The 10,731-nt window shown below is 38.2% G+C and overlaps 1 protein-coding gene across 1 annotated transcript in view; it reads left to right on the top strand.

Moving 5' to 3' along the window:
• LOC102856906 (chromosome unknown open reading frame, human C1orf87) overlaps positions 1 to 10,731 on the top strand; it is a 150,512-nt gene that overhangs the window by 112,431 nt on the left and 27,350 nt on the right. The window contains exon 8 of the mRNA XM_006879745.1: positions 3,982 to 4,079. Coding sequence (XP_006879807.1) covers positions 3,982 to 4,079 — 98 coding nt within the window. The remainder of the gene's footprint in view (positions 1 to 3,981; positions 4,080 to 10,731) is intronic.

The following is a 10,731-nucleotide window of genomic DNA, read 5'->3' as shown; positions in this document are numbered from 1 at the left end:
TTAATATCACATGCAAGCAAAATGCTGCCGAAGGCGTGGGCGGGGGGGGGGGGGGGGGGAGACAACAACAACAAAAAAACACAAAAACCAACCACAAATGGCTAGAACAGTACATAGAACTCCTAAAAGTTTGAACAGGATTTAGAAAAGACCTTGGAATCATGGATATTATTGCTGATGTCAGATGGACCCTGGCTGAGAATAAAGAATATCAGAAGAATGCTTAATTATGCTTTATTGACTATGCAAAGACATTTCACTGTGTGAATTATAGCAAATTATGACTAACATTGAAAAGAATATTAGAAGAACAACAGAACACTTAATTGTGTTTATGCAAAACCTATACCTAGACAAAGACACTGTGTTGTGCAAACAAAGCAAGGGAACATTATTGTTGTTATTTGCATTGAGTCACCTGCAACTCATAGTGACCCTATGTACAATAGCTCTGAATCCTGCTCTGTCCTGATCCAGTCTCACTGACTCTGACACACCTACCCCCATCACCCTAGTTACTGTATCAAGCCATCTTATCCAAGGCCTTCCTCTCCTGCACTGTCCCTCCACCCTTCCACCCTTCCAAGCATAATGTCCTTCTCCAAGGACCGATCCCTCTTGGCCACATGCCCAAAGCATGTGAGATGAAGCTTCAAAATCCTAGCCTCTAAGGAGAAACTTGGTTTCACTCTCTCCAAGACACTTTGTTTTCTTGCCAGTATGGATGTGGTATGTTCAAGACTTTCTCCAGCACCAAAACTCAAACGCATAAATTCTTTTTCTATAATCTTTAGTCATTTTTCTCTCTGATGCATAACAAGTAATTGTGATGACCATGGCCTGGATCAGGCACACCTTAGTCTCTAGATTGGCTTCATTGGTTCTTAGTACTCTGGAGAGGTCCCTGACAACAGATGGTCCCAGTGTAATTTGTCTTTTGCTAACTGATTACTGGTGTTAAGAGTATTGACTGTGGAGCCAAGCAAGCTGTAATTGTTTTTGGTTTGTTTGTTTGTTTGTTTGTTTGTTTGTTTGTTTGTCTACTAGTTTATTTACAAAACTTGAGTATAAATTCAAACAAATTCTTTCAATTTAATCTCTTCTCCATCTATCATGGTGCTGCCAATTGGCCCAGTGGTGAGAATCTACGTAGTTTATATTTAAGAAAGTTGCATGTCACAGTTGCACCTTTTCTCTATACCTACTTAATCTTTATGCTGAGAAAATTATTCCAGAATCTGAACTCTATGAATAAAATCATGGCTTCGGGATTAGAGGAATCCTCATCAGCAACCTGCATTAAGCAGATGACACAACTTGCTGAAATGAGGAGTACTTGCTGTAGAAGATCAAAAAATACAACCTTTTAAATGGATTGCATCTCTATGTCTAGAAAACAGTCTTACGACTGGACCAATATGCAACTTCATGATAGACTAAAATGGTTTTAACAGTCAGGAAACATATTGCACTGGGAAAGTCCCTGTCAGAGCCCTCACTAAATTATTGAGGAACAAAAATGTTTGAGGACTAAGGTGCACCTGATTCAGGCCATATTCTGCCTGCTTTTATGCCATCCTCACAAGCTCTGTTGTACTTGAATTCATTGTTGAAGTCTCTGTGTTAACCCATTGCATTAAGTGGTTTTCTCTTATTCAGTCACCCTCTATTTTAATGCATGATGTGTTTTCCCAAGAACTGACTTCTTGGATGCCCAAGATATGTAAGATGAAATCTCATCATCCTTGCTTCTGATGAAGGGTGCACTTTCAATACTCTGCAAACACCACAATTCTAAGGCACCAATTCTTCTTTGGCCTTCCTTAGCCATTCCAAGTTTCACACACATGTGAATCAATTTAAATTACTATGGCTATTTGTGGTTTGTTGTACTGTGGTGGTTTGTGCAATACTGTGATAAAGAAACTATGCCACCAGTTTATCAAAGTCTAGCAAGGTCACCTACACGTTCCAGCAGAAATTCCAGACTAAAAAGCCAGACTGGCTGTTCACTTCTGAAACAGTGGGTTCTTGAAAACCTTATAAATAACAGTGAATCATTATCGTATAATGGACCAGATGATAAGACTGTCAGGCTAGATGGAACTCAAGATTAGGATCACCTCCTCAGAGTAGTCTTCCTTAATGATGTAGATGCTTCAGTTGAAACTTTCACCCAGTTAAGATCCTTCATTTGTTTATGTGGCATGACTCAAAATGACAATTAGGTACTTCTTTTTTTTAGTTCCTAGCTTTCTGCCTCCCTCTTTCCCTCTTGCTCTGTCATCTTTCTTCTTTACTCCATTAAAATAAGCAGCAATTGAATGCCTGTTAATGTCTAAGTTCTATCCTACATGCTTATTTTGTAATCCAATCTGCACTGAATACTGAGTAGTAGAAAATGTTATTACTTAGTAAAAAAAAATGTATTTTGCTATGTTGTTGCTGGCTTATTTTGTAATCCAATCTGTACTGAATACTGAGTAGTAGAAAATGTTATTACTTAGTAAAAAAAAAATGTATTTTGCTATGTTGTTGCTGTTGAGTATCATAGAGTTGGAACTAACTCAGTTGAGTTTACAGAAAGTTTTCAGAGACAATGAACCGTGTGGGAGAAGATTGCCTGTCTTTCTCCCACAGAACAACTGGTGGATTCAAACCACAAATCTTTAGAATAACCCCTAAGCCACCAGGGGTCCCTAATTTGATGTAGGGAAATTTGCTCATTTCCAAAACATCACACAGATGACAGGAAGTAGATCTGATAGTCAAAATAAAATCTATTTGATTTCAAAATCTGTATTTTTAACCAGTATTCTAAACATACTATTATAGCCTTCAAATTTTAAACACATTTGAATCTAAGTGTCACATACTTTGAGTATGTTGCCAGGAGGGACCAGTCCTTGGAGAAGAGCATCATATTTGGAAGGCTGGAGGGTTAAGACAAGAAAGACCTTGGGTGAGAAGGATTGGCCCAGTGGCTGGGGTAATGGGGGCAGGTGTGTCAGAAACTGCTAGATTGTCTCAGGATAGGGCAGAGTTGAGAGATATTGTTCTTAGAGTTGCTGTGAATCATGGTCAAGGCTTGATGGCACGTAACAGCAATACCAGCACAACAATCTAAAATTGAACTGAGTTGTTAGTCAGAAAGTGTTAAGCATTTGAGAAACTGCAATAATACTTTACTCCACAAATACTTAACATTCAATATCTAGATATCTAGAACAATCATTTATTTGCTATGTGATTTTCAGGAAATCACTTAATAGCTATATGTCCAGGTTTCTTCCAAATAAAATAATACACAGTAAATATTGTCTTTGCTAAACCAACAGACTTATTATTTTAATCAAAGTAAATGTTAAAAAAAAATTTTTAAATTTCCCTTCCAATGGATTGTAAAGAGAACACTAGTAGCATAGAAAGACACTCAAAGGTAGTACCTCTCTGGTAATTAAGATTCACCAACGTCTCAATGGTAAAAAGATGCGTAGTCTACTGTGCAATGTACAGCCTGAGAAATTGGCTGGATGGTCCAGTATAAGTCAGTTTTGACTCAACAGCAATGCATTTTTTAGTTAATGGACAATAGAAAATTCCTACTCCTTGACAACCCATCTCATGACTGTAAGACCAGTGTTTCAAATATCACTGACCACCAACTAATGAGCTGTATCTCTGCGTTAATTAAATACAAATTCCTGTTTATTACTACTATACTGTTGTGTATTCCTGTCCCAGAGAAGGACAGACAATCTCCTTTCATGCAATTACTGCTTCTGAAAACCTGCTGGAATTTCAGCTATGGATCTCTTCTGACTCAATGGCATACAACAAATACAACAAATGATATACAAATGGTAGGATGTACTCATGGGTATTCATTTCTTGTCGAATCAAATAGATTCTAATTGTGGAAAAGCTCAGTTCATAGATCAGTTTTAATCTCATGAAAATGAATGCTTTTTTTATTTACAGGTCAGAGTTATATGTGGAAAGCATGGGCTATATTTGACTTTGAGCTTACTGGAAACATTGCTTAGCCATCAAGATCTGAGTTACCAAAATGAAATAAAGTAAGTTGATTATTTGCACACAGTCTATTAAGACACCATTTTTCTCTTCTGATAGTCATATTGATCTTTTTCCCCCTTCTCTTTCTAATGATGTTTTGCTTTCTTAATATTCTATATTCTTGATAATAAAACAACTTATCTGGTGTTTAGTATTTGTTGTTCCAGTCTCTTAGCAAGACAAAGATAATTTTGTGACACTGACCTAAAATCAAGAGACTGAAGATCAGAGGGCCTGTAAGCATACATTAGAAGTTGCCCTGGCTGAGGAACTGCATCCTCTTTCCAGGAATTGTAACTTGCTGATTTCTCTAACAAAACAATAGATCAGCAAATCCAGTAATAGAGCATTGAGTCTGACCTCCTAGTATTTGGTTTTGTGTAGTAGATGTTGTTGATGATGAGTATTCCCCTTTGTGGAGTTAGTGGGAGTTAGACTTGCCTGTCCCCACACTGCTCACAGTCTTTTAAACAGGAAAAAGATTGAATTTGCCAATATTTTCATTTTACTTATATCCACAATCAACATGAAGACAATGTGAAGAAATCAAAAGGCATACTACATTGGAAAAATATGCTGCAAAGGACTCCCTTTACATGTTCAAGAGCAAAGATGTCACTTAAAAAACTAAGGTATGCATGACTCAAGTCATGACATTTTTCAATTGCTTCGTATGTGTGAGAAATTTGGACAATGAATAAGAAATACCAGAGAGTTGATGCTTTTGAACTGTGGTGTTGACAAGGAGTGCTGAATATATCATGGACTGATGAAGAAGAAGGAAATCTCTCTTGGAAGAGGTATATCCAGTATGTCCTTTAGAAGCAAGGATAGTAAAATTTCATCTCACATACTTGAGCATGTTATCAGTAGGGGTCTGTCCTTTGAAGGGAATATAATGCTTGGAAAGATGAAGGAGAGGAAGACCTTTAACTAAATGGATTACCACTGTGTCTGCAACAATGGGTTTAAACAGAGTGGAGATTGTGAGACTGGTGCAGGATTGGGCAAGGGTCTTTATAGGGTAATTGTAAGTCAAAATTAACGTGATGGCACCTAAGAACATTAAGGTACTGTGCATAGACTTTGGCGGACTAATAGAAATTTCATATGTGAAGGAAACTATATGGTCACTTTAATATAAAGTCATGTAATGTTTTATTATTATCTAAAGGCCAATGACTTTTTATGGCCATAGTTAATAAAGACAGGAAACTTTCACATCTAGCCATTATGGACTGAGTCTGATGGGCTAGTGGTAAGGAGCTGGGATGCAATATCAAAGGTATGACATAATTCAAATCCACAAGCTTGTTATGCATTTCAAAGTTAGACAATGACTATGAATGATAGAAGAAGAATGGATGCCCTTGAGTAGCTGTTAGAGAAGTGTGCTTAACATCCCGTGGAGACTGCCAAAGAAACAAACAAATATTTCTTGGAGAAAATGCAACTGGGGTGCTCCTTGGAAAGCAAGGATGGTGAAGTTATTCTCATATACTTTGAGTATACTGTCAAGAGGGGCCCGTCCTTGGAAAGAGACATCATACATCATACTTGGGAAATTAGAGGGTCAGCAAAAAAGAAGACCCTCAACAAGATGGAACAACACAGTGACTATATCAGTAGATTCACATATATCAGAGATGGTGGAAATGGTGCAGGGTTCAAATTCATTCTTCATAGGTTCAATATGAGTTATGGTCAATTTGACAAGACATAACAATAGTGGGTAATGTGTTTCACTACCAACCCAAAGGCAGGAGGTTCAAATCCATGAGCTTCTTCTCAGGAGAGAAAATGGTTGGACATCTAGCCTGTTGCCATGTTCTTGCTGAATTATTCTTGTGAATAATGCTGCTATGAACATTGGTGTACAGGTCTCTGTTTGAGCCTCAGTTCTCATTTTCTCAGGGTATATACCAAGCAGTGAAATAGCTGGGTCATATGGAATTTCTATATTCAACTATTTGAGGAGCGTCAAACTGCTTTCCTGAATGTTTGTACCATTTTACAATGCCACCAACAATATGTAAGAGTTCCTATCTTGCCACATCCTCTCCAATATTTATTATTTGCTTTTCTGTTACCACAATCAAATGGATTGAGAAATTATGGTATATTAACCATGGAATACTACGCAGTATGCAGGCGCAATGATTTTGTAAATTACCTAACTTGGGAGGGACTGGCGAGCATTATGCTAAGTAAACTAATTCAATCCCATAAGGATAAATATTGCATAAAACCATTATTGTAGAATGAGCATGAGGATCCAAGGAAAGGTGAGGGTGAAAACAGAGGGGTGAGGATGGGCAGGGGCTTGGAAGGATGTTAATCATGTTGTTTTTGATTGATGTCAGTCAAGCACGACTTATAGTGACACTATGAACAAAAGGCCTGAAGCATTTCTATCACTGTCATCATTTATCAAAGTTCATAAAGTCTCCAGAGGCGTGTTGTTTAGGAAGTGGATGCCAAACCTGTTACCAAACCTGTCTTCCACTAGGAGCTTCACCAGACACTGTCCACCATGGGTAACCATTATGGCATTTGACACCCCAGTGGCACAATGTTCATCATCACAGCAACCCTAGGTTACCTCAGTACAGTATATTGACAGAAGAATGCTGTACCACTTAGAAGAATGTTCCTCCAAAATACAGTAACAACTAACTTTTAAATACAAAGGCCTTCCCTCAGGTCTTGTTGACCCTAAATAAGGGGCTTAAATAAAAAAATGAAAAATACCCAACAACCAACCAATATAGTATATTGTTGTTATGTGCCATTGAGTCCCCTGCAACATATAGCGACCCTATGTCCAGCAGCTCTGAACCCTTTCCTGTCCTGGGCCAGTCTCACTAATTCTGACACACCATCCCCCATTGCCCCAGATACTGTACCAATCCGTCTCATCTGGGGTCTTCTTCTACTGCGTTGTCCCTCCACTCTTCCGAGCATGATGTCCCTCTCCAAGGACCAGTCTCTCTCCTAACCACATGCCCAAAGTATGTGAGAGGGAGCTTCAAATATCCTAGCCTCCAAGGAGAGACTTGATTTCACCCTCTCCAAGACAGATAGATTTGTTTTCTTGGCAGTCCATAGTATGTTCAAGACTCTTCTCCAGCACCACAACTCAAAGGCATCGATTCTTCTTCTGTAATTCTTAGTCATTGTCCAGCTCTCCGAAGCATAACAAGTAATTGAGAAGACCATGGCCTGGATTAGGCACACATTTGTCTCCAGACTGACATCATTTCTTTTCAGCACTCTGGAGAGATCCATGACAGCAGATTTTCCCAAAGCAACTAATCTTTTGATTTCCTGATTGCTAGTACCGAGAGTGTTGATTGTGGAGCTGAGCAAGCTCTAATTTTTTACAACCTCAATCTTTTCTCTATCTATCCTGCTGCTGCCAAATGGTCCAGAGGTGATAATCTTTGTTTTCTTGATGCTGATCTTCAACCCATATTGAAGACTCAGTCCTTGACCATCTACAGCAAGTGCTTCAGGTTTTATTGTTTCAGCAAGCAAGGTTGTGTCACCTGCTTATTGTAGGTTCTTGATGAGTGTTCCTCAATCTTAATGCCACACTCCTCATAAAGCCTTAGTTCCTGAATGATCTGTTCTGCATACAGATTGGATTGCACAATTTGGTGAGGGATGGGGCGGTTGAAGGAAATGAGAAAGATCTGATGTGAAAACCAATGTGTTTAGAATTTGTAAGTAAGTATTTTTTAAAACCCAAACAATGTACATGAATATAAACAAATTATTGTATATAATACAATGAGTTTTTAAAAAGAAAAAAAAGAAAGATGGGCAATCTTTGGTGCAATTTACAGTCTCTACAAACTTGCTGGAGAGTCAGCTATGAGTCTGTTCCTACTCAACAGCAATTGAGTTAAGTTGAACATTATACATACATACTCCAAATTTGGGTAAAAACTCATTGTCATTGAGTTGCAGCCAACTTGTATCTGAACCTCATGAATTTTCAGTCACATTGGAGGAGATTGCTCATCTTTCTCCTGTGAAGTCATTGAATTCAAACCTCCAGAGAGTTGCTACTTTTGGATTAGCAGCACAGCTCTCTATGGACTTCATCACCAGAGCTCCCTGAGGTTAGACTACATACTATTATTTTAATATTCTTCATTTTAATTTTCCACCATTTTATGTACTAATCAGAGATATACTAATTTCTCTATTCACCTGTCTTTGACCTCTGAATGTTTAAGGACATTAAAACCATGAGAACCAATGAAAAATTACACTTATAAGAGATAAACCTGTTTCATCCTTAAATAGTATTGGCTAAATCTTCTTCTTTTGAATTAAACCCATTCCATTAAGGATTTTGTATGCAAACCTATGTCCTTAAGAGATTAAAGATGCAATTTAGACACACATTTTAGGAGCTGAATGCACGAATCATTATTTTAGTACATATTGTCCATTAATCTGCTGTTCAATTGGGGACCCATTTTGAATGTGGCTGTTTGCTAATTAGCAGGATTCTAGTGCTGAGCTGCTTCCTGATTAAATGTTCTTTAGAATCAATAAAACATCAGGAAGGATTATAGTGATGTGGGATTAGCCCCATCCAACCAAATAAAATGAATTTTGTTCTTAAACTGTCACATTGTAAGAGTAGTTTGATGAGAGGAGTAAACTTTTGGTTTGTTGGATTTTTTTAAACTTTGTTTTGTTTCACTAGTTGTTTGGGGCTTTGTAATACTGAGGGTTTTTTAATATTAGTTTTTATTTTTCCATTTGCCTACCAATTAGCAGAGACATTAGTGACTGACTGCCAGGGTAAGGCGATTTTGAGAAAAACTTGATTACGATTTCAAATCTCTACTCTGAATCACCCTTACACAAAATGAATTCAGGTTGTGTTTGATGGAAATTATTATCCCTTTTCTTGGCCAGGAGCATGTAAGTCAAAATTAGCATTTAATATTTCTGTGTGACTTTGCAATAAATGGTAATTAAGGAGGGCAAAGAGAGAACAGGAGGCAAACTAATGCTCTAAAATTACGTTGGCAAAATCAAATGCTTCACACTCAGTTTAAAACACATGCACATAAGCCAAACTCTGCTGGGGAAGGGATAAATAATGAAGCTGCTATGGAAGCTTCCTGAATAGAGAGGACCCATTGACACAGCCACAAGTAGGACTTATCATACACATCTGGCCCATTATTGAGAGTGCAATTAAATTGAAAAAGACTGGTTTGCTAATCCCAGGAATGACCAGAGGATTTTAAGAGATAAAGGAAGCATGCGGTGTTTGATTCAGCAATTACTATTTAATGGGAATAGGAAAATTGTTGGGCAGCAAGCTATTAGAAATGTGGTATAGATCTGCCCATTCATTGGGCCTTAGAACCCAAATTTGGCTTTGAAGTTTGTTAATTATAGTTTGATCTTCCAGAATCCCATAATTCACATAGAATGCAGTCTGCTAACAATAATGCTATTGTTTATTAAATTATTGCCAGTATTAGCCAACATTTATATAGTGCTTACTATGTTTCAGGGAGAGTTATAAGTGCTTTATAAATGTATTCTAGAGGGTGTGCTAACACAAAAGTGATACTTCGCTGTTAGTTCAACTCCACCAACTGCACCCTGGGAAGAATATGGGAAGTCTCCTCCCCTGTGATTTATAGCCTTTGAAAACCACTAGGGGGTCAGCTATGAGTCAATTCAGATTCCACAGGACTAAGTATGTTTGTTACTGCCCCAGAAGAAAGGTGCTAATATTTTTCAAATGAGGAAACTGAAGCAGAGTGGCAGCTAAAACTATTAAGTGACCTTCAGGGCAAAGATTCAGATAGACATTCTGACTCCAAAGTCTCGTCTCCTAATGAGTACACTGTACCATTTCTCCTACCAGTCCTACAAAATTCAGCTAAGAAGCGTTTGAAGTAATGTTAGGACTTTGAACAGACTATCATCATTCCACAGATGACTTCTTTGGACTTGGCATTTATTTTAGTTTCCTAGCACTGCTTCCACCAATCCTGATGCCACATTCCTCTCCATAAAGCCCAGCGTCTCAGATGCTCTGTTCTGCATAAAGATTGAAAAGGTATGGAGACAGACTACATCCCTGACAAACCCAATTCTTGATTTTGAACCATGTAGTGTTGCCTTGCTCTTTTCTGACAACTGCCTCTTGGTCCACTTATAGGGTTCGCATTAGCACAATCAAATGGTCTGGAATTCCCATTCTTCTCAGAGTTAGCCGCAGTTTGTTGTGATCCACACAGTCAAAAGTCTTTGCATAGTCAACGAAGCACAGATAGACATTCTTATGGCATTATTTGCTTTCTGCCAAGATCCATCTAACATTAGCTATAATACCTCTCCTAAATCCAGCCTGCACATCAACAACCTGCATTATGCAGATGACACAACCCTACTTGCTGAAATTGAGGAGGACCTGAAGCACTTGCTGCAGAAAGTCAAGAACTGCAGTCTTCAATATGGATTGAAGCTCAACATCAAGAAAACAAAGATTCTCACCACTGGGCCAATTGACAGCATCAGTATGGATGGTGAAGAGATTAAGATAGTTAACAGTTTTAGTTTGCTTGGCTCCACAATCAACACTCTTGGTAACAGCAGCCGGGAAATCAA

Source organism: Elephantulus edwardii, unplaced genomic scaffold, assembly GCF_000299155.1.
Source record: "Elephantulus edwardii isolate Elephantulus edwardi_28Jun2011 unplaced genomic scaffold, EleEdw1.0 scaffold00005, whole genome shotgun sequence".
NCBI lineage: Eukaryota > Metazoa > Chordata > Mammalia > Macroscelidea > Macroscelididae > Elephantulus > Elephantulus edwardii.
This window is presented reverse-complemented; position numbering and strand designations above follow the sequence as displayed.